The 25,245-nt window shown below is 41.1% G+C and overlaps 1 protein-coding gene across 2 annotated transcripts; it reads left to right on the top strand.

The window, feature by feature from the left end:
• The first annotated feature begins 1,412 nt into the window (after positions 1-1,412).
• On the top strand, positions 1,413-25,215 carry C4bpa (complement component 4 binding protein alpha). 2 transcript variants are annotated; one of them, XM_008823347.2, is made up of 7 exons: positions 1,413-1,580; positions 2,291-2,565; positions 3,584-3,766; positions 4,764-4,863; positions 12,240-12,325; positions 12,492-12,686; positions 24,480-25,215. In XM_008823347.2, the coding sequence occupies exons 2-7, from the start codon at positions 2,364-2,366 to the stop codon at positions 24,563-24,565; spliced, it is 852 nt and encodes a 283-aa protein (XP_008821569.2). In that variant the 5' UTR covers positions 1,413-1,580; positions 2,291-2,363; the 3' UTR covers positions 24,566-25,215. The 2 variants fall into 2 exon arrangements, with proteins under 2 accessions (XP_008821569.2, XP_029414650.1); XM_029558790.1 differs by lacking the exon at positions 1,413-1,580 and adding an exon at positions 2,060-2,153.
• The last annotated feature ends 30 nt before the right edge of the window (positions 25,216-25,245 follow it).

Below are 25,245 nucleotides of genomic sequence, written 5' to 3'. Positions count from 1 at the left end.
AGTATTAGAGAAATAATAGTCCCAGATGAAAGATGCCGCCTTCAACTATTATCCATGTTTATGTTCTTGGAGTACTTTAATGATTGAAAGTGAATAGTTTTAGAAAAAAAATTTGGATTCTTTGAGAATTTTATACAATGTATTTTGATCACATTCATACTCCTCCCCCATCCCTCCCTTATCTTATAACCCTTTCCTAACTTCATGTCCTCCATTATTATTTTCTAAAAAGCCTAAGAAATCTAATTGGTATTCCCCAAATGCTCTTAGTGTGGCTCTATCTCTTGGAGTCTGGTCAATCTACCAGGCATCACACCAGTAAAGAAAACTTACTCTCCCTCTCCCAGAAGCTATTAATTGCCATTAGATCCTCAGTTAGGACTGGGGCTTCTTGCCCACTTCCCCCATCCATGCTGGGGGAGAAATCAAGCTGGTACTGACCTCAAAACTTCATAGTACTGGAAGGTGCTATGAATGTTACTGGCAGAGATAGGTAATCATCAACTTTACCCTGCTGTGAACCCTGCGAGCCTTCTAAATACTAGAATTACAAACATGTGCCACCACATCTGGTAAAAACTTCTTTATTTTTTTTTTAACTTAAAATTACTTTTATTTATTTGTGTGGGGGGGCAGTGCAATGCATGGTGTGTGTGTGTGTGTGATCAGAGGGACAATTTGTGAGAGTTGATTCATCCTGGGATCAAACTCACGTGGTTAGGCTTAGCAACATGCACCTTTACCCACTAAGTCATCTCGCTGGTTCAGAACTTCTTTTCAATAGCAATCTTTTGGCACAAAAATCTGAAACTTTAGGATTAACAGATTAAATGGGCCATGTTAGGGTTTGAGTTTCTTTGTATATTTATGAGATCAAATACTACCAGCATCCTCACTGCATTTGTCTAAGCAACACTCAATGATGGACCAACTCAAGGAGGTCCTTTGGTGGGTGGTGATGATAGTTGTCAACATTTGTTGAACTTTGAGTATGTTTCCAGAAACTCAGCGCGCAGCAGGAACACAATATATGTGTTATAGTCTCCATACTTCTGTACTTCCTTGGTGTGAATGGAGACCGGTGAAGAACAAGAACCTCAGAACCTGAGGTCCCTGAGAGCCTTTGGGCTAGTCTTCCGGGAAGTGCATCATTTTAGTAGCACTGGTCTGAACTCTGCAAGGGTTCTGGGCTGGTTGAATTTCATCTTGTATAACTCTTGTGCTTATGAAAAGAAAAAGAAGTCTGAAATTGAACTCAAATTACCCTTTTAACTTAAGGGAAATGGTTGGCAAAGAAGAAAATAAATAATTGCAACATTTGTTTAAGAATGAGGTCTGGTGGGACTAGGTAAACACTGCTGCTCTGGTTCTGCTATTAATCATTCACTGGGACAGGGGAGAATTTCTACTTTCCCATCTTTATTCAGCCGTCTCTGACCAGCCAACTGCATGGGTGGGATTCAGGGACTTTTTGGTGGAGCAATTATTAGCCAATTTTAGGATATTACGGCAAACTGACATCGTGGGAAGACTGAGGATGGCAGAGATCAGGGCACCGTTGTAGTCTTCTTCCTCTGCAGGTCAGTGGGCTAATGAGCACGTAGGTGGGGTTTTCAGCATGAAACTGGCTCAAGGGAGTGCTTTAGCTGTGTTCTTAAAAAGAAATATTTTTAAGAGTATTGCATTAGCGGGTATGTGACTGAAAAATACTTTTGCCCCTCTGAGCTTCATTTTTAAATTTATAAATGGGGGAAACAACAACCGTTAATAAGATAAACTAAAAGTGATAGTTATTCTTTTTGAATATACCCAATGAATGTATTCTTTTTGGCAGCATTGCAGGTATCTTTTCCAGTTTCTTGAAGCTAACTGTGTAATTTTATGGTTATATAAACATTTTTAGTTTTGTGAACAGCTGTAGTGATGCATCTGGAAAATTTTTACCTTTTACTGTTGTCTGTTTGTTTTTTTCATAGTTAGATTGTATTTTGCCAAACATTGGTATTCTTTAACTCTTCAGTTTCACTGAAATTCAGTAAGCTGTTGCCTCACAACATCCACCTGTCCGTCTCAGATGGTTTACTAATTTTCCAAGCCGAAGCATTATCTCCTGCTCCCTGAGCATGCCATGGCTTCACAAACACCTGGCTCAGGTGTGTCTTCCTCTGTAAACTCACTCCGTTTCTCCACTTGGAATAACTTGCTCTTCCTAGCGAAGGCTTTTACAGAGGCCCACCCTTCGTTGTTCTGTGTTGTAACATTTGTGCTCATTTCTTTTCTTCCCATCTAGGCTGAAATTTCCTTGAAAACGTGGATACCATAGCGTGTACCCTGATGCTTTATGAGAAGTACGAATTATACAGATGCTTATTAAATCCAAGTTTTCCAGCAGAAAAAAAATGTGGAAGAAACAACAGCAGGTCACATACCCCCCAGGAGCTTCAAATGGAATGTTTCATAGGCACAGGAATGTGGTGGCCTGCCCCTTCTCCAGGCTGCGCAGAGTCTCTGATCCAACCTTGTTCCAAGTGAGCCTAGTGGCTGCTCTGCTGGTTGCTGTTCATGGTGAGTACAATTACAGAAGGATGGCCAACAATTAAGATCACTCACAGGTACGGAACTAGAAAACCAGGTAGCTGCACCTCTAGCTGAAATCCAGTTTTCAGCAACTAAGGATTAATTTGGCCAGCTGGAATTTGCTTCATACACAAGTCAGTTTCTAGTATCTCACCTACAACTTCTTCTCTAAGAGTTTTGAAAGCAATCTGTCTCCTAACCAGTACTTGAAAAAAAGCTATATTACTAAATGTGACTGAACACATTTCATGACCTGTAGATCAAGCTGAACTAGAGAAGGGAGATGTACACTTTTATTGGGCCCTTAAAAGACAAATTAGCCCTCTATCACTGTTAAGTTTTGTAAGGATTTTATGCTTTCTCATCCACATTACTCCAATTTTATATATTATATATAATTAAATACATGTGAATTAAAAATGTAACTTATCCATCTCCTTGACATCTAGTTTCCTTTACCCGAGACAATCAACATTATATAATGTTAATTTTTGGTTTTGTTTTGAAATTTTGTCTTGCTATATACCCCAGTTTTTCCTGGAATTCACTATGTAGCTGAGGCTGTCCTTTCTTCCTGCTTCAGCCTCCTCAAGTGCTGGGATTACAAGTATACACCACCATGCCTGACTTGTCTGTATTTGTTTAATGAAATAATATGCTTTTGTTAAGGGAAATTTATGTGGATTTCTGGATTTTCATAGATATATTCTGAGTCAGCAGAGATAGATAATGACAGCCGATGACATTCATGTCTATCTCCCCTTTAGATAAATTACAAAGTAGAAAAGAAGCAAAATGCATGCCTCTGCCATCATTGCCATTATTATTTACCAACAGACATTTACTGGTTACCCACTGGATTCATTGTACAGAGCAGATAGCACATTTATGATTTTTCTTGATTAGAGGAGAAAATTGTTTTACTCTAAATATCATACTACTGAAACATTAAGGTGCTGTGTTTCAAGATGTAATCTTTGATGCTCCTTGTCATTTTGGTATCTAGGCAACTGTGGTCCACCTCCCACTTTTCCTTTTGCCTTTCCAACAACTGAGTTGTACCAGACAGAATTTGAAAGCGGAACTAGTCTGAGATACAGTTGCCGCCCTGGCTATAGTAGGACAAGTTCAAAACTCATGATTGTCTGCAGAAATGAGGGCCAATGGGACCATGATGTCGTCTGTGTCAGTAAGTTCCAACATTCATTCTTCTCACTTGTGCATGTTCAAATTTGGGTTGTCTCAGGGTCTGTAGTTCTTGAATCTTAAGGCACTAAGGAACTATCCTCCAACCAGTCACCTCAATGTCTGATACTTTTAAACAGCAGAGCAAAACAAAGAAGTAAGAAATCAACCAATTGTAATGGAGAAGTTTATTTTACATAAGTAACTCACCACCTAGTTCTTTCAAGAAATATTGGGGTCAGCAGGATGTCTTAGCACATAAAAGTGACCCTAGTTTGATCCCTGGAACCCATGTAAAGGTGGAAGGAGAGAACTGACTCCTGAAAGTTGTCCTCCGACCTCCACATACACACTAATGATAGTAAAACCCCCCATAAATCCCATTCTGATGTAGTAAAATGAGACTTACTTCAAAAAATCCTGGGGTTAAATGGCCAGAAAGTGTAAATCTTATTCACAATATCTTGTGAATGCTTGCTTTAATATGAGAAATCAAGATTTTAAAAACATATGCATATATTTATATATACATAAAAGTAGGACTATCGGAGGGAAAGAATGCGTGGTGAATATGATCAAAATACAATACTGTACGTAGGTGAAAGTGTCACAATGAAACTCACTGTTTTGTACACTAAAACTAAGACAATGCACAAACCAAAATATTTGCTGGGTTTTAAAGAAGCTGCTAACTCACTGTGAGCAGGGAATGCACTCTGTTGTTTTCCCGCAGTAAAGGTATTTAATCTGTGCTTTTTCTTTTTTGTTTCTTTGTAATCAAGGGTATAGTCTCTGCTAAAGCACACCAGAACAAAAGAGATCAAAATTTGTGCACATTTTGCCTACAAAACAAAAATTCAGTGAATCAGACTGAGAAACCAATGGGACTGTAAACACTTGAGATTTTTCTGGAGACAGAGGTAGAAATGGGTCTGTCAGTTTTCTAATGCAGCGTCTGTGAGCAGTGGGAGTCACTCATCATCGTTTTAATTTTTCTGTAGAAAAAACGTGCAAGAATCCAGGAGATTTACCAAATGGGCAGGTGGAAATTAAGACAGATTTGTCTTTTGGATCAAAAATAGAATTCAGCTGTTCAGAAGGGTGAGTGTGAGCTAATTTAGAAATAATTCTAAGTTGATTTTAAAATAGCTAATGTGTTCATATATTTTACAATTTAAAGTGCTATGAAAGATGCTCATTGAGAGTTTTCATGTCCATCCCATCTCTGTCTATTCCATTCCTTCAGATCCTCAAACAAGAATTTACCTTTATCAGTTTCTTGTGTATCTTCCTAGTGTTTCCTTGTACAAATACAAGCTAAGACAACTCTCCCATATTCCCCCCGAAATGCCCCCTCCCAACTTCATGTACTCTTTTATTTTGATAATTCCCTAAGCCTAATTAGTGCTGCCCATTGATGCATGGGTGTGGTGCTGTTCACTGGAACATGGTAAGCTTATCAGTGTAGACACCCTCAAAAAAGAGCAAGATATATATAGTTTTGAATGTCACTTTACTTTTTAAATTTATCAGTATATGTTGGAGATATTTCATGCTTGCATACAGAGAAGTTCCTCATTAATTTTCTTTTAAGGCTTGCATAGAGTTTTGTTGTACAGGTGTGTTATGGCTTAACACCTTTTTTGATTTATCTGTGAATATTTCCAGTTTCTTCCTGTTCTGAACAATGCTCTGGTATTTTGTATAACTGTAATTAGGGATCAGTTTTGTACAGAAGCAAACACGTTTCCTCTTGATAATCAGTATTAACCATCTCAGCCATCAGAATAACCTCTTTTTTTTTATTTTTTTACTTTTGGAGGGAGCTGAATTGGCAGCTCTCAATTTCAAGTTTAATTTGGGATTGCCAGTTAAAGCACTGAATGCCAGATCAAATATGAGTTTCATGTAACAACAAATAGTATTAGTACAAGTATCCTCCTTGTACTGTTTGGATCATACTTATACTACACTATGTTGTTTGCACTAAATTCAAGTTTAACTTCAAAAGTAGGTATCCTCTAGTTGTTAATTCCAGCAACATTAAAAATTTTTATTTTGCTGTTTATGATAGAAACCAAGACTTACAGCCACAGAGAGTGTTGTTTAATTTTACCTTCAGAATTTCCCGAGGTTTTAGGTTTTATAGTGCATTATAGCATGTGGTCAGTTTTTATTAATACTCCATAGGCATCTGAAGTAAAGATATTATCTATATATAGAACTTTATTTTATATATCTATATCCTATTTACTTTCTTGATCATCTCTTTGGAATCTATTACTATGTTACTCTTTGTATGCCCTGGCATAAAGAATGAATTTAAATGAATGCTTTCCAAATTATTTTAAATATTCTAAAATAAGTTAATAAATGGTCATTAATAGTACATTTAAATTATTTTCTGGGGTTGGAGAGATGGCTCATTGGTTAAGAGCACTGACTCCTCTTACTGAGGACCTGGGTTCAGTTCCCAGCACCCACATTGTGGCTAACAACCATTCATAACTCCAGTTCCAGGTACTCTGCTGGCCTCCCTCTTCTGGCCTCTGCCAGCATTGTATGCACTTACATACATGGAGGCAAAACAGTCATTAACATAAAATTAAAATGAATAAATAAAAATAAAACATATCCAATCTATTTCTATTTATTAAAATGGCTGCCACATAAAATTTTATAGCTCTTTCCTGCAAATAAAACCTTTAACATTATGAAGTACCTACATTTGTATAATTTAATAATCTTGGTGCTAATGTCCAATCTATGGTATATTATAATCAATACTTCTGCTTTTATTTTTGATTGCATTTAATTTTGATATAACTTTGACATTCCATTTAATATGCTTGAAAATATTTTTAGATTTGTCTACTGTATAAAGCAGAGTTGAATTTTGCTTCAATTAAAAGCTTTTTCTGGTCCAGTGTGGTGGTGCATGCCTTTAATCTTAGCACTCAAGAGGCAGAGGCAGGTGGATCCAAGATCCAGGCCAGCCTGGACTACATAGTGAGTTCCAGGCCAGCTGGAGCTACAAGGAGACCCTGTCTCAAAAAATCAAAGAAACAGAACAAAACAAAACTACCCAAACTTTAAAAAAGACATTTATTAAATTTGCTCTTTGATAATTTCATACAAATATAATGCATTCTGATTCCATCCTCTTTAACCTTCCATTGCCCCCTATTATACCCCCTCTCCCTCCAAATCGCTTTCCTTTCTTTTTGTTTTGTTTTGTGACCTACTAAGTTTAGCTAGGTGTCTGTGTACCCAAGGTTTGGATCTTCGTCACCTGTCTGAAGCTACTATTCTTCATATGTGAAATTCAATGTGTGAAATTCAGTAACTCTTAGTTGTTTTTGGTGTTGCTATTGTCGGTTTGAGACAGGCTCCTCCTCTTTAACCCAGGAAGCCCTCTGACTCACAATTCTCCACCCTAAGCCCTCCAAATTGCTGGTATTAGAGGTGAGGACAACTATACTTGGTTCTTATTTTCTTTTAAAATTACACTTGTTTGTTTGCTTGTTTATTTAGTATGTATGTGTGTATATATATGCATATATGTAGGCACATGAATGCCATGGTGCACATGTGGAAGTCAGAGGACAATTTGCAGGAGTCAGTTCTTGTCTTCCACAGTGTGGGTCCAAGGATCAAACTCAGGTTGTTAGACTTGGTGGCAAATGCTTTTACTTGCTGAGTCATTTTACAGGCCCTTACTTATTTTCTTGTTTCTGTTTTTTTTTTAAATTTTTATTTATTTATTTATTTATTTGTGTGTGTGTGTGTGTGTGTGTGTGTGTGTGTGTGCGCACATATGTATGCAGGTACCCAAAGAGGACAGAAGAAGGTGTAGGATTCCCTGGAGCTGGAGTTACAGGTGGTTGTAAGTTGAGAGATGTGGGTACTGGGAATCAAACTCTGGTCCTCTAAAGTGCTTTTAATCACTGAGCCGTCTCTCCAGTACCCTGACTTAAGGCTGGGGGCTCTTGCCCACCTCCCCTATTCATAATGAAATTTTCTTGACCAGGTCTGAACACATTTTCATAAGCTCTGTGGATTCATATGTACAACTGCCTTCTTGTGTATGAAAAACCCAGTTTCCTGTATTTGTCTCCTACCTCTGGCTCTTATAGTCTTTCCACCCCCTTCTTCTACAGTGATTCCTGAACCTTGGGAGGAGAGGGTGTGATATAGATGTCCCATTTAGGGCCAAGCACTCTACAATCTCTTATTCTCTGCATATTTGCCAGTTGTGGGTCTCTGTGTTAATCTCCATCTGCTGCAAAAAGAAACTTCTCTGCTGAGAGTTGAGAGATACACATACCTATGAATATAACGAGAAATCATTAAGAGTCGGTTTAATGTTATGTCCAACTAGCTGAATAATAACAGTAGATTTTCCCCTAGGGCCCATGACTTGTCTAGTAACAGGTTCTTGACAGCAGGTCTTAAATCCAGAGTTGGTTACTCCCATAACATTTGCACCAGTGGGCATATCTTGCCAGGCCAGTTGTTCTTGTAGCCTTCAGGGTTCATAGCTGGATAAAGCTGATGATTACTTTTCTCTTTCTGGTAGCATGCACAGCACCTTACAACACTAGGAAAGTTAGCCAGTAGAAACGAAGTTTCCAGGTCAGTACCACCTTGATTTCTCCTTGTTTGTTCTACAACTCATGTTTGTAGTGTCTTCAGTAATAGGGTCTTCCTGGTTGGAACTGGAAGCAATCATTCTGAGTAAGGAAACTCAGATCCAGAAAGACAAATGTTGCATGTTCTCTCTTGTAAATGGATACCAGCTTTGAATCTTTAGATATGTTTTGTTTTTTGTAGCCCTGACTAGCCTGGAACTCACTATGTAGATCAGGCTGGTCTTGGACTCACAGAGATCCATCCACCTCCCTCTGCCTCCAGAGGGCTCAGATTAAAATCATGCACCATCACACCCAATGATATGTGTGTTTCTGTGGGAAAATTCATAGAGGTCAGGAAACTAGTAAGAGACCATGCCCCTGGAGGGTGGCGGTGGTGATATGAGAGGCTTTGTGGGAGGGTGTACAGAGAGTACAGTGATACAAACGGGGAAAGGGAAGTAATGGAGTAGGAAGGGCCAAATGAAGTGGGGAATGGGAGGGCAGGGCAGAGGAAGAAGTATGGGGAGAAATAAGTAACACTAAAGGCCTTTTGAAAAAGTCACATGGAAAACTATTAATCTAGAAGCTTCTTAAAACATACACATATATAGCATTAAAAGAGTTTAAATGTAGTTACTTTATAGCAGGGGGACAATGCCCCTACCAGACCCCACAGGCTGACACATAAAAATCCTGATGCCGGGAATGAATTCTTTCTTTTGGAGTTGTTGACCAGGGATCCCATAGACCCTCAAACAATACTGGCTGTGGCCCTTAGGTTTTTTTTTTTTTTTTTTTTTTTGAGGCAGAGTCTCCCTTTAGTTTCAGCTGGCCTAGAACTTGCTATGTAGACCAGTAGACCAGGCTGGCCTCAATCTCACAGAGATCCACCTACCTCTGCCTCCTGGATGCTAGAACTAGAGGTGTGTGCCATCATGCTCAACATTTTTTTTTTTTTTGAGACATCAGAGTCCCCCTGTAGTCACAGCTGGCCTGGAACACATTATGGGGCCTCTCAAACTGAGTTCCATCTGCCTGCCTCCCAAGTGCTGGGATTAAAGGCATGTGCCACTACACACAGCTTTTACTTGTTTTTTTCAAAAATATTTTTTATTGAATTTTTGTGTACATAAAAAATACACTAGTTCCCAATCAAATTTAGACCACCTCCACCATCCATTCCCCCCCAGAGCCCCCCACTGGACCTCGTGCGTTCTTCTTGTTTTTATATAGAGCATTTGGCCTCATTGTTTGATGCTATGTATTGTACAGCTTTAATATGTTGATCAAAGTATCATTTAAGTAAACTTTACTTAAAATACATTTTTTATTTATTTAATAACCAAATAATTAGAAGAAGCATTTCACTGCAAGAGCATTGGCATATTCAATAACAATTTCCAGAGCTAAGATACATCTCTTTCAAAATTGGATGTAAATTTTCAGGTTTACAGTTGAATTAATACAGTTATGTAATATTGTACTCAGTATAGACTCTATAAGACAAAATTGAATGAGGTTTTAACCTCTTCTGATAGCCATTTAGTTCATTAACTGATTTATTGATTGAATAATTTTTTGGTGTTTAATTTCTGTAGTTCTTTACATAGTCTAGGTATTATTTCCTTTTGGGAATTTGGCAAAGATTTTTCTCATTCTTTAGGTTGTCTCTTTGGTTACTGTTTTTCTTGCTATGCAAAAGCTTCTTAATTTCATGTAATACCGTTCATTTTGAAGATCATTTCTTGTGACCGCTGTTATCTGCAGTGCTGGTATTATAGATGCATTCTGCCACTCCTGGCTTTTATAAGTGCCAAGGATCCGAACTCAGGTTTTCATACTCAAGCAGCGAGCACTCTGCCCACTGAGCCATCTCTCACCTTACAGCTTTTAATGTTTTTCTCTCCTTTGTATTTTTGACATCTTGACTGTAATATGTCATAGACGCTCTTCTTTGACTATGTTTATTTGTGGTTCTAGACTATTTATTTATTTATTATTTATCATTTCATGTGTATGATGTTTTGCCTGCATGTATGTAAGCGCACCCATGTCGTGAAATGCCCATGGAAGTCAAAAGAAGGTGTTGGACATCCTGGAATTGGATGGTTATTAGTTGCCATGTGGGGGCTGGGAACAAAACTTGGGTCCTCTGCAAGAGTAGCCAGTCTCTTAACCATTGAGACATCTCTCTAGCCCCTACTTATGGTTCTAAATGCCTCATGTATTTGAATTTCTATTTCTTTTTCTGTTTGGGGGAAATTTTATGCTATGATTTCATTGAATAGATTCTTTTGGCTTAATCCCCAGTACTATTCGGTGAGGAGGAAATGAACTATTGAGGCGACAGTCCTGGGGAGTTTACTTATCCTGGTTCTTCCCCAAACAGTCTGAGCAGAGGTTGGGTGCAGACACGTGTCCTTCTAGTGAGAGTACATGGGCAAGCAATGGTGTGAGCATCTTTGGGTAGAGGAGCTCAGTATGCTCACTCAAGTTCCATCTACCAGTGATAAACAGCCAAAACAAACATACTTTGCAGTGCTGTTGGGAGTAGATCATATCAAACATCTAACAACTCTGATAGTGTGGTCACCTCATGGAAGAAGCACTCTGGCCTTCATCATGGTTTTTCTTTGATTTACACCTCTATTTACTATTTTATCTATAATCTTTTGTTCTGTTGTGTTTTCATTTTTGATTCAGTTTCCAGTTTTATTCTGTTTTCCTTATGACATATTGCTCTCAAGAAGGAAAGTAAGAAGATTTGGAGCTAGTCTTTTTGGAACACTGTGATGCTTCTGTTGAAATAATGAGAAAGAATACTTAGGAAAACTGCATTGAAAAACATGTTTTATTATATTATTAATCAATTAATTAAGAGTGTATGTATGTGTGAGTATGCCACGACAATTTGGGGGAGTAGCTTCACTCTTTCTACCATGCGGGTTCTGGGGATCAAACTGAAGTTGTTAGGCTTGGCAGGAAATGCCCTTACCTGCTGAGTCATCTCACCAGCCCTCCAAAATTGCATTGAAAAGTAATTTCAAAGTAAAGAAATGATTCATTCTCGGTATATTTTATTTTATTAAAGCATAGTTCTAAAATATTTATTGCTCATTTATTTATTTTTTGGGCCAGGGAGGCACACATGCTATTGTGAACATGTGGAGGCCAGAGGACAACTTTGTTGAGTCAGGTGTCTCCTTCCACCCTTATGTGGATACTGAGGAACAAACTCAGGTTGCTAGCTAGGCTTGTGCAGTGAGCCAGCCTCACCTCTTTTTTATTACTAGAAAACATTCCAGGGGCTTTTAGATTGCTAAAGGTGACATTTACTGTTCTGTCATATCGTACTCCTTGATGATATTACAATATGAAGGCATATTATGATATCATAAAACATAGAAGGAAGGCAAGCTGAAGAAAACCTATGATTTTGTAAGACTGAAAGGATAGGTAGAGGTGGTGAGTAAGCAGTTAATGGTGTATGTAAATAAGTTAAGCATCTGTATATCAGAAGGAGGCTTCTAACTAGTGGTCAGGAAACTTTGGGTTCAGTAATATAGCTGGTATTCTTGATCAAAGAGAAGCAGAACATGCTCAAGAGAGTCTTTTATTGTCCTCCTGGAACTCCAGGCCCGAACTTGTTCAACAGCAGATTAAATTAAGGACAAAGAAATATATAATACATATTACAATGGTGAAGTTTCATTAAATGATATGCTTAATGGAAAGTTATATCTGAGAAAATATTTCTTCACTTTAATATTGAGTAGGCTCTTTATTCAATTTAATTTGTTATGGGAAGAATTCCATTGAAATCTTTGACTTTATCTTATTCAGATATATTTTAATTGGCTCATCCACTAGTCATTGTGAGATCAAAGATGGAGGAGTTGCCTGGAGTGATCCTCTCCCAGAATGTGTAAGTAAGTAAATGTTTTTCTAAATTGGCTATGAATATAAATTATCTTAAGGAATAATTCTGTATATCTTTACTTCTAGTTGCCCTCCTTAATATAAATGTGCAAGAATTTGACATTAGTAATAATGCCCTCCCTGAATAGTTCTTTCCATTTTATTAACTTGTTTCAGTTGCCAAGTGTGAGTCCCCTCCAGGCATCAGCAATGGGAAGCACAGTGGAGGAGAGGAAGAGCTCTACACCTACGGCTCCTCGGTCACCTACAGCTGTGATCCAAGTTTTTCACTCCTTGGCAGTGCCTCCATTTTCTGCACTGTGGTGAATGAAACAGTAGGTGTCTGGAGCCCAAACCCTCCAGCCTGTGAAAGTAAGTCAGAGTGGTAAATTCTGCTTAAAATTGTTAATTTTATTTTTGCTTAAAAGAAAAAGGAAGATGAATTTATTGTAGGAAGTAGAACAATTCAAAGGTGAACTAATGAGTATGTGGCTGCAGTCATTTATTTGACCAACAGATACTTCATGCATTAGAGTGGTAAATAACACCAATATCATTGATTTGGAAAAATTCGTATTTCTCTTTATTCATGCAGAGTCTGTTGCATGCCCAAGATATTCTCCAGGGTAGCTGAAGCTTATGTATAACTAGCAGCTTAGAAAAAAACCTCAGCAATATAGGCTGCTTTGATCTTATGGCATCTCCATATGAGAAATGTGCTTTTACAATCTGTTCAGTAGAAGAAAGAAAAAACAGTTCTACCCTGGCTATTAAGAACTTCGGCTAGAAGTGAACACATTGCCACATTTTGTTTAGAACTAGTAATGTGTAGGTCCTAACTTCCCTCAGAAGACTGGGGAAAGTAGGTTTTTTTATCTATTAAGTAAGAAGACAGGAATATTGATTACTATCTATATTGTCAACCACGATATGCCAGTAGGGCAAATTAAATCTACTAATGTCCAGAAGTTCAACAAGGCAAAGCAAGCAGTAATTGAACTGGAACATGATATTGTTATTTTGCTAACCTAAGGCATTTTTTAATGTGCTTACTGTTTTATACAATATCATTGTTATGATTTACCACAGGACATAATCAAACCAAGGGGATGATAGAGGTATCACACTGTAAATGGTTAAAATGCTTGAGTGAAGATTACAAGATATATAATAAGTTGGAGCTAAGGCTGGAAAAATTATCAGGGGCCTTGTTTCTTTCTTGTTATCTCATTTTGTGTGTGTGTGTGTGTGTGTGTGTGTGTTGTGCACACACATGCCACAATGTGTAGAGGTCAGAGGACAACTTGCTAAAGTTGGTTCTCTCCTTCCATTCTTCCACAATGTGGATCCTGGGGATAGAACTCAGGTTTGACAACAAGTGCCTTTACCTGCTGCCAATGGGCCTTCTTTTAATAGGCCTTTTGTGTCACTCTTAAGAATTCAGGATAAAGGGGCTGGAGAGATGGCTCAGTGGTTAAGAGCACTGGCTGTTCTTGAAGAGGACTTGGGTTCAGTTCCCAGTACCCACATGGTGGCTAACAATGGTCCATAACACCAGTTCCAGGGGCTTGTCATCCTTTTTTGGCAGGCATTGTATACACATGGTGCACTTACATACACGCAGGCAAAACTCTCATGCACATAAAATAAAAAATAAAAAAAGTTAAAAAAATCAAAATCAAGCGAATTAATTTTTTTTATTTTTTGTTTCTTAGAAGAAGCATTTCATTATGCTTTAACATACTCAATAACAATTTCCAGAGCAAAGATACATCTCTTTCAAAACTCCCTATAAAAATTTTAGGTTCACAGTTGAATTAATACAGTTATACAATATTGAACTCAGTATAAACCCTGTAAGGCATAAAATTAGATGAGTTTTTAACCTTTAAAAAAGATCTCCATTTCATTTTAAAATATACTGTTTATTACAGAAATACACATTGTTTTTGCTAATAACACTTAAATGTTGGCACATGCATCTCTAATCTGTATGTATCTGATTATTACTAGTCATAGTCGGTTGCACTCAGATCCTTGACACCTGTGTATGGATATAAAGTCATTGGGTGGACTTCAATGGTAATGTTTATCACCTCTACTAATTAACATGATGTAAATTTTTATGCTTCCTCCTTAAATATAACTCATTTTTTAATTTGTTGATTTTTTTGTGTGTATATCACACAGAACATCCCAAACCATCTTATTCAACTATACACCCACTTCCCAGATGGCACCCTCCTATACACTCCCCACTAGAGCCCTTATACTCTGTCATCCCTGCTACTGTTCACTGTGTGGTCGGCACCCCAGCCATTCTCCAGTACTTGTCCATCCAGTGAATCTAGTCAGCCTGTCTAGAGGTCTTTGTTTTAGGAAGGTCAGCTGTTCCTCATCTAGCAACAATCAGTTGTCAATATTCCTTTAGATAAGATTGGGGTCTGCTGTTCATTTTCCCAGTTCTATGCTGGGTTACCCTCTGAGAGTCCCTTGGACCACACTGGCCAACAACTCAAAAGAAGGTATCTCCTATCTGGCATTGTTGCTTGTTATATAGCCTTTAGCTATACATATGGACTCTTAAGAATTATATTGGCCCCTTTAATTTTGGTAATACTTTCCTTTTGGGTGTTTAAGTTGAGGATCTGTTCCTCAGGGGTCACATGGGCTTGGGAGGAGCCCCTGGCTCCTTTCTTTTACCAGTTCTGCCTATGTGAAGATAAGCCAAAGGTCCTGCTCGACCATGTTTGGCTTCACTTGGAAGCATGAAGGAAATGATTTCTCTGTGTTGACCCTCCTCTTTGTAGACTGGACACTCGTTCAAGTCTGTCTTGTGGGGTCGCCATGGCCTCCTTGATCAAGAGGGCAGGTGACTCACCACAGTTACAGGACATTTTGAGAGATGCTCATAGCTCCCTGGAACTAGTCGACCTAGGAGGGCAAGGGGCAAAAACTGTCCTTTATGTCCCTCTGACCAAAGTATTATAGGCCTCAAAGTATGTTTGTTAAACAGCCCAGAAGGTTAGTTCCACCAGTCTGGTACTTTTAATTACCATGTGCTATTAGATAAAACTTGGGCAAAGACCAATTGTTCTCAGATAAACCTTGCCTAGACATAGATTTCTTAATTTTGTATGTATAATTTGTTAGTAGGTTGTTGGACTAATATGGTTCCCTCTGGTTAAATCAAGCTAAACTTTAAAAAGAAAAATTCAGGATGAAGTTGAAGAAAAGACATTGAAAGGCTTTAGTGAGGAGAGTAACGGTGCAATGTTCCATTCTAGAAAGGCAGCTCTGGCTATGGGTTAGGCAACAATATGAAGTACTTTGTAACTTGACCAGTAGGTACCAGCTATGCTTTGAAAGTGTCATCCAAATTCATGTTAGAACCTATGGCCTAATGTGATAATGTTGAGATGAACATTTTGGAAAGTGATGAGCTAATGAGGGCTTGTTTGTCATGAATGAGGTTAGTGCCCTTTAAGAGAGGTTGAAGGGCAACCTGGTCCTTATCATCCTTCTGCCATAGGAGAACATAGCATTCACCCTGTCCTCCATGTGAGGATGCAGCATGAAGGCACCATTCATGGTGAGAGCAAGTCTTTACCAGACTGTCAGTCTGCTGGCCCCTAGATCTTGCCATTCTAGTTCACATATGCAGGCAAACAAATTTCTATTATTTAAATTACCTAATCTAGACATTTTCATCATCATCAGAAATGGACTGCTGTAACCATTCAGCTAAGAAATAAAGATGGCTTCAGCTGTACCCTTGGCAATGGCCTGTAGGGAAGTTTAGGAGTCAGGGTGATCACATTGTGAGAACTTGGTGACTGACTGTATACAGGGTGAGGGATGGGTGGTTTGTTTATTTTGGGTTATAGATAACTAGTTTTTAATTGGTAATTAGAGGAGTTATTCACAATCATTTCATAGAAAGACCAGTGTGATGAAACTTCATTTCATTCAGGCTTTTAAAAGCTTAAATTATATATGTATAGATATGTGTGTGTATATATATCAGATTTAAATATTTCCCTTTTATGTGACAGGAACTTACATTAAGCATTTATTTATACTAATAATTGCCATAGAAATAATATTCTTATTAATTTTTCAGGTTAGATTGCAAAGTAATGGGTTTCATCACTGCACCTTTACAGCCATGTGTTATTATACTTTGTCCTCATTCATTTCCCTCCTCCTGCCCTCATGCCTTTTCTCCCCTTTTCATTCAGTATGGTTCCATTATCTCCTCAGCTAGTTCCCCTTTCTGATTTCTTATCACATGTATTCCATTACCTATGTACCATCCATATAAAATTTCTCCTTCCCTCTCATGATCTCCTTTAGTTTCATGATCTACATATCTATATATAATAAATATAAACATATAAACATCCACACACATATAATTGAAAATCTAAGGTCCATATACAAAACATGGTAGCATTTGTTTCTGAATGTCGGGCTTATTTTGCTTAACATAATGCATTCCAGTTTTCTTGTGATGTCATGATTTAATTTTTCTCTTATTTCACTTCTATTTATGACTGCATGAAATTCTATTGTGTATATATACAATTATCTATTCATCTACTGATAGATATTTAGGTTGGGCTTCATTTCTTTGGATATTGTGAATAGTGAAGTGAATAAACATAGAAGTGCGGAGATCTCTGGCAAGTTGACTTAAAGCAGCAATTGGGATATTTTGGTAAAGACTCTGGCTGATATCTGCCCACAGCCTAAGAACTTGCCTGAGGCTAAGTTGAAAAGTAATGGACCAATTTCTTAGGTGAAGGAAATTTCAAGACAGCTTAATGTACAAATGGTGGCATCGCTATTAATGGTGTCTATTATACAGATCTACAGTGAAAAAAGCATGTGGGGTAGAAAGAAATGCAGAATGTACAGTTTGGATTGAAAAAGAGCACTAGGAAGACTAATGCTAGAGTCAAGTCAGGTGCTAAAGGAGATTGGAACCATGAAGGAGAGGCCTAGAGATTTGCTCTTAAACAATGGAAAGGGTACCTTCAGGGCAAGACCACAACCAGCTAAGCCTCCAACTTGTGAAAAGAAAATGTTGTAGAGTTTTTCTCCTCCTAGAAAAGCTGCTATATGGAAGAAGCAGGCCAGGGTCCATCCCAGGCTGGCAACTAATCTTGGCAATGTTGTTCACATAGTGCTGGCTTTCGAGGCATGAAAAATGCAAGAGTGAAGGGGTTGGGGTTGTTGTTTCTTCCTCTGAGGTTTCAGAGAGCTGCTGAGGCTACGTAGTTTGCAGAAGGGGCATCCTTGCATAAAGAAGGCCCTGACAGGCCAAGAGGCTCTGACAGGCCATTGTATGAAGCTATGAAGGTAAAGCCTGGTTGTCAGTGGAGATCCCAAGAAGATATTGGAGATGCTAGAGCCATGAGATATCTACCAAGGAAAGCTGCATACAGGGAGTGGTACCAGCCCAAGTGAGAAGTGTATGTTGCACCCAGCAAAGCTAGAGGGGCTGTCATCTCAGCTCTTTGGAAGTAAAGTCCCAGAAATTGGACATGGAGCTACTGGATTTGGTGTTTTCCATGCAGGTTTTCACTTGTTTTGATCCTGTATTTCCTCAGTATACCCCAAATCCTCCCTTTTGGAATGGGAATGTGTATTCAGTCCCATTGCATGTTGGAAGTGTGGAATTTGTCTTTCGATTTTTACATGGGCTTACAATTAAGAGATTGCCTTGAGTCTTACAGAGACTTTTCACTCTGGACTTTTTGAATATATAATGCATTTTGCATCTTATATGATTATGAGCCTATGGGGGCCAGGGAGTAGAATATGGTGATTTGAATGAGAATGTCCCCCATAGGCTCCAAGTATTTGGACATTTTGTTCTCAGTTAGTGGTGCTATTTTGGGAGGTCATAGAAGGTGTGACCTTGCTGGAGGAAGCACATCACTGGGGGCAGGCGTAGAAAATTATTAAGCATTGTCCAATTTCCAGCTACTCTCTGATTCCTGTGCCTGCTTGAAGATGTGAGCACTTAGCTTTCTACTCCTACTCTGGCCACCTCACCATGCCTCCCCACCACGATGAGCTCTTAATCTCTCTGGAACCTGAAGCTATGAGCTCAAACAAACTCTTCTTTTTAGAATTTCCCTTGATCTTGGTGTTTTATCATAGCAGCAGAAAAGCAACTAATACATTTTGAAGGGCCAGAATGCTCTGACTCCATTTTGTCTAGCTTCTTTAGACAAGCTCAGACAAACTCAGGCATATTGTAAATTTTTCCAGTTGCTACCCCCCCCCAGAAGCTATAAATTAAGCAAGCCCTGGACATGTAAAAGCCTTATGAGTTATGAACAAAAACTTCTGTCCCTAAAAGTTATCAGTCAGCACATTCCAATGCCCTGAAGACAGCCCCTACCAGTCAAGACTTCCCCCATACACAGGATATGGGGACATCCAAATATTTTAAAAAGATGCTTGGCACACTTGGGTTTCTGTGGAGTTCCCCAATAAAAGTCCCTCCCTGCTACTGTTTGGGGCCAGACTCCATCTTTGGTTCGTGTAATCTATGCCTGGCTAGCCGGTATTTGGTTATTTTTTTTTAACTTTAAATTCTTGAATAAACTTTTTGTATAATCTTTTTGGGTATCTGTGGGAATTAGTCTCGATTCTCGAACCCTAAAATTTTGGGGGCTCATCTGGGATTAGAGAATAGAGACCCAGACTCACAGGAGCACGCCACTGGAGCTGGCCTTGGTAAGTTCTGCCTGCTTTTGTCTCTTTCTCTTTCTCTCTTGCTTTTTGGTAGTCCAGACATCCTGGGGCTCAACAGAGATCAGGCTAATATGCTATTGATCCCAGAGCTGGAGGAGAATGGGGGATGCTCTGACTCCTCCTCTGATAAGGGGTTGTGCTCCAGCCTGACGTGGAATCCAGGCAGGACCGACTCAGAGCCTTGGCCCAGCCTGATGTGGAATCCAGGCAGGCCAGATGCAAGATTCTGGTCAAGTCTGACATGGAATCTAGGCTGGCCAAATCTTTTTGGGAAAGGGATGGGGCCAGCCTTCTTGGCTGACTCCATGTGCTGCGAGATTTTCATTTCTCCCTTTAGGGAGCTGCCATCTCACACTGTCCTCACCCTCTGCTTGGAGCTCCACCTTGTCTATCGACTTTCCATCCTACTTCTTCTCATTCTCATTCCTCTCCTTATATTCTTTTTTCTTGAAGCTTATCCCACAATGGGCCAGAAAGTCTCATCATCTTCAGCTCCCCTTGATCTAGTTCTTAGTTATTTTCAGGATTACAAATGAGTGGTTTCAAATGTGTCTGGAGTCTGTGTCAAGCTGACCCACCTCCAGGCCCTCTGGACCATCGAATGGCCCCCCCTTTGAAGTCGAATGGCCGCCTGAAAGGTCCTTTAACCTGTCCCTCATCTACAGGGTTCAAGGAGTTATCTTCGGGGAACCAGGGAACCCTGACCAGATCCCCTACATCCTAGGTTGGTGATAGCTGGTCATTGCCCCCCCAACTGGCTGCATCCCTTACTGCCACCCCTGCCATCAGGGCCTAAGGGGTCAGCCACTTTGCTTCCCCTGAAGAAAGTCCAGACCAAAAACCCATCAGGTCCCAAAATCCTCCCCTCGGCACCAGAGGAGGATTTACTCCTGTCGCCTTATGGGGCCCCATCGAGTGCTCAGGATAGACCTAGGGAGTGCAGGTCATGAGCCTCTTCCTCTTCTTCCAGTCCTTCTGGGTCTCCGTCCCTGGCTCCCATGACTGAGCTGGCCCCTCCTGTGGCTGAGCCCAGTCCATTACACACTCGCTCATTGGGGGAGGGGAGAATTGTATGAGCTCTTCCCCTGAGGGAGATTGGGCCCCTGAGGGAGGATGGAATTTCCCCAGTAGTCTACTTTCCCTTTTCTACTAGTGACTTGTATAATTGGAAGTTACAGACTCCCTCCTTCATGGAGAAGCCTCAGGCCCTGGTTTCCCTCCTGGATACCGTTCTTTTTACCCACCAGTGCACTTGGGATGATTGCCAACAGTTATTGAATATCCTATTCACCACCCGAGGAATGGAACTGCATCCTTCGGGAATGCAGGCACACAGCCCCTGGAAATGATGGGCGACCGATAGAGAATGAGGATTTTGATTATAGCTGCTTTTACTCTCATGCGCCCAATGGAGGGGTGGGACTATAACACCCCCAAAGGTAGGGAACGCCTAAAGGTCTATCACCAGATTCTTATGGGGAGGTCTCTGGACACCTGCCAAGTGCCTCACCAATTTGTCTAAGGTCAGTCAGGTGATGCAGGGAAGGGATGAGTCTCCTGGAGCATACCTGGAGCACCTCTTAAGAGGCTTTCAGAACTTATATTCTCATTAATCTAGAGGCCCCAGAGAATCAGATGGCCATCAATATGGCTTTCGTGAATCAGGCAGCTCCAGACATAAAACGAAAACTTCAAAAGCTGGAAGGTTTCAAGGGCAAAACCTTTCTGAGCTGATGGCGGTGGCGAACAAGGTATTTAACAATAGAGAAACCCTTGAATAAAGACAAGCTAAAGGGCTGGCTAGGATATTCTTAGCTGAAAGAGCAGAGAATCCAAATAGGGGGACTGACCCCCTATGAAAAAGGGAACTCGAGCCCTGTGACCCCCACAGGAAGGTCGGCGTGCATATTGTAAACAGCTGGGCCACTGGGCTAGGGAATGTCCTCAAAGGACGGGATCCTAGCCTCCCTCCAAGCCCAAGATCCTCGAGTTGGTGAACCTAGAAAACTGAAGGGGCCCAGGCTTGGAGATCCTCCACCACGAGCCCTGGGTGCCCTACAAGTGGAGGGATGAGCCATTGGCTTCCTAGTTGACACTGGAGCACAATATTCAGTTTTGAAAGAGCCTATGGGAAAATTGACCAGTAAACGTACCTGGGTGCAAGGGGCCACGGGAATCACTCAACACCCTTGGACCACCAAAAGGGAAGTAAACTTAGGTAAGAAGACAGTTTCACACTCCTTTATGGTGGTCCCAGAGTGCCCATATCCCTTATTGGGTAGAGACTTGCTAAATAAAATGAAGGCTCAAATTCATTTCTGTGGGAGAGGACCTCCTGATGTGATTGTACCGGATGCAGCCTATATCCTGTTTACAATTAGAAGAAGAATGGAGAGTGCATGCCCCACCACCTCAAAAGAGACCAACCACTATCCTCAAGGACCTCCAGGCAACAATCCCTGGAGTTTGGACAGAAACTAATCCCCCAGGGAGGGCCATCCAACAGCCACCAATAATGGTGACTTTAAAAACTAATGCTCGCCTGGCGTGGTGGTGCATGCCTGTAGTCCCAGCACTTGGGAGGCCGAGACAGGCAGATCTCTGTGCGTTCAAGGCCAGCCTGGTCTACATAGCCAGTTCCAGGACAGCTGGAACTACAGGGAGACCCTGTCTCAAAAAGGCCAAAAAAAAAAACAACAAAAAAAACTAATGCTCAGTGTGTAAGAGTAAAACAGTACCCCATGACTCTTGAAGCCAGGGCAGGAATTACCAAACACAAAAACCACCTTAAGGAGTTCAGTATTCTGGTTCCATGTCAATCTCCATGGAACACCCTTCTCCTACCCGTCAAGAAATAAGGGACTAACAATTTCTACCCAGTGCAGGATTTGAGAGAAGTTAACAAGAGGGTAGAGGATATCCAACTATAGCCCCCAACCCATATACCCTGCTGAGCTCACTGTCTCCAGAGAGAAGAGTCTATACTGTTTTAGATCTCAAGGATGCCTTCTTCAGCCTGACCTTGGCAAAGGAAAGCCAACCCATCTTTGCCTTTGTGTGGCAAGACCCAAACCAGGGATTTAATGGACAACTCAGATGTGACTGTCACAGGGGTTCAAGAACTACCCCCATGATCTTTGATGAAGCTCTACATCAGGACTTGCAGGAGTATTGGGCCTCACACCCAGAGGTAAGCCTCCTACAGTATGTAGATAACCTGTTGATTGCCACTGAGGATGAGGGCACTTGTTTTCAGGGCACCAGAGATTTGCTCCTGACCTTGGATCAATTGGGGTATAAAGTCTCCACCAAGAAGGCTCAGCTTTGTGTCACGGAGGTAATGTACTTGGGGTACATACTAAGGGATGGACAGAGGTGACTGTCACCTGCCAGAAAACAAGCCATTATGGGAATTCCAAGCCCAAGATCCTGCAGGCAGTTGAGAGAGTTCCTGGGATCGGCAGGCTTCTGCCGGCTCTGGATATCCGGATTTGCTGAGCTGGCAAAACCCCTGTATGAAGCCCCTCAAGGGAATGAGTCATCCTTCCTATGGACTGAGACTCAGAGGACCTTTCAAGAAACTCAAAAGGCTTTATTGCAGGCTCTGGCCTTAGCTCTGCCAGATATCCATAAGCCCTATCAGCTCTTTGTTGACGAATGAGCTGGAATAGCGAAGGGAGTCCTGACCCAAATGCTCGGGCCTTAGAAGAGCCTGTGGCTTACTTGTCCAAAAAGCTTGATCCCGTGGCCTTGGGATGGCTGGGCTGCCTCAGAATTATCGCAGCCATGGCCTTGTTGGTTAAGGATGCAGAAAAGCTCACCCTGGGACAGCCCCTGATGGTCACCACCCCCACTCAATTGAAGGTGTCCTTAAAATCCCCCCATCAATGGATGAAAAATGCTTGGTTGACGCATTATCAGACCTTGCTCTTTAACCCCCCTCGCATCCAGTTCCTCTCCAGCACCACTCTCAATCCTGCCACTTTGCTGCCAGAACTGGATCTTGAGGTCCTGCACGACTGCCTGGAGGTACTCTGCAACTTACATGGGACTCGGGAAGACCTGATGGATCTTCCATGGCCCCACCCAGACTTAATTCTGTTCACGAATGGAAGTAGCTTCATTAAGGAAGGAATGAGGTATGTGGGGGCAGTGGTCATCAGTCCATCACGGACAGTGTGGGCCTCCTCTCTACAAGATGGGACCTCTTCCCAGAGGGCTGAAATAATTGCCCTGACTCAGGTCCTAAAGCTAAGTTGAGACCAGACTGTTAACATTTTCACTGATAGCCGTTATACTTTCACTATGGCTCATGTCCATGGGGCTATGTGCAAGGAAAGGGGGCTCCTGACAGCAGAAGGAAAGACTATAAAAAATAAACAAGAGATCTTAAAACTTCTGGAGGCTATATGGTTACCAAAGAGACATCCATTGTCCAGGGCACCAAAAAGGGGATTCACTGGAGGCACAAGGAAACAGGAGAGCAGACCTAGCAGCCAGAGAAGCAGCCCTAACAGCCTCAAACCTACTGGTTATCCTGCCTGAACCCCTCTTGCCAGAAGAGCCCTCGTACCCAGCTCAGGACAATCAGATTTAACTTCCCTGGAAAATACCAAGATCAAGCATGGATGGAGACACACCTCTGATGGGAGGCTCATTCTACTGCATAAGCTGGCATAGGACTTAATATATAAACTCCATAAAGGGGCTCACCTAGGGAAAAGAAAATTACAAGAGCTCCTGACTCTGTACCCCATCTTTGATCTAACCAAAATGACTGAGAGCTGTCTTTCCAGATGTTGCTCCTGCCAGGTTACTAATCCAAGGGGAAAAGTCATGACCCCAGCCAGAAGGGAGAGGGGCGCTGCACCTGGAGTCCATTGGGAGGGACTTCACTGAGGTAAAACCTGGCAGGTATGGCTATAAATATCTCCTAGTTTTTGTAGATACATTTTCAGGATGAGTTGAAGCATTTCCCACAAAGGGGGAAACTGCCTCAACGGTAATTAAAAAGATCATCAATGAACGAATACCAAGGTATGGACTCCCCTCTGTGATCGGGTCAGACAATGGACTAGGCTTCATCTCTAGGATAACTCAAGAGTTAATTAAAATACTGGGGACTAATTGGAAGTTACATTGCACATACCACCCCCCAGAGCTCAGTTTAGTAGAGAGAATGAATTGGACCCTTAAAGAGACCTTAACCAAATTAACCCTAGAAACTGGTGATGACTGGACAGGCTCCTAACTTTTGTCCTATACAGGGTCAGAAATACCCCATATACTCAAGGCCTAACACCTTATGAAATCATGTATGGCCGACCACCCCTGTTGCTTCCTAAGCTGCCTTCAAATATGCTAATTGACTTGTCTGAATCCCAATTTCTTAAGTCCCTACAGGCCTTACAGATTGCACAAGACAACATTTTCCCCTTGCTGAGGCACATCTACGAACAGCTACCAGCCCAACCACATGATTCAAGCCAGAAGACCTTGTTTGGGTGAGACGGCACCACAAGGAGCCCCTTGGACCTTGATGGAAGGGGCCACACATCATGATCCTCACCCCCCCACTGCGGTTAAGGTGTCTGGTGTCCGGACTTGGATACATCACTCACATCTAAAGCCTGCATCAGAGGATTGATCAGACCAAGTCAACAAGAGATGGAAGGTCACACGGGTAAAAGACAATCCTCTCAAGCTAAAAATGTCTGCCACACCATAACTCTTGTTGCTTTTTTATGTTTTTTTTTATAGAGCCTTCCCTAGATAACTCCCCCCATGGACTCCAAAACCTCACCTGGGTAGTTAGTAGCACATCCACTGGAAAGATAGTGAACATCTCCTCCCATCTGGGACCTCCAGGCACCTGGTTCCCCAAGATTACATTTGACCTCTGCAACCTGCTTGAAGAATCTTACACCTTGAGCTTGGGAATCATACACCCTGTCAGGCACTGTAAATTATGCTTGGCAGTCTCCCCTTGGCCAAAAGAGGATGAAGGAGCACCGCTTCTATGTTTGCCCGGGCAATGGTAACCGAAGTACCTGTGGGGGGCCAGGGGACTATTTCTGTGCTTCATGGAGCTGTGTGTCTACTGGATATATTAATTGGGCTGCCCCAGTCACTACCGACTTGATCCAGGTAACTGTGGTCC

Source organism: Nannospalax galili, unplaced genomic scaffold, assembly GCF_000622305.1.
Source record: "Nannospalax galili isolate Female #2095 unplaced genomic scaffold, S.galili_v1.0 scaffold309, whole genome shotgun sequence".
NCBI lineage: Eukaryota > Metazoa > Chordata > Mammalia > Rodentia > Spalacidae > Nannospalax > Nannospalax galili.
This window is presented reverse-complemented; position numbering and strand designations above follow the sequence as displayed.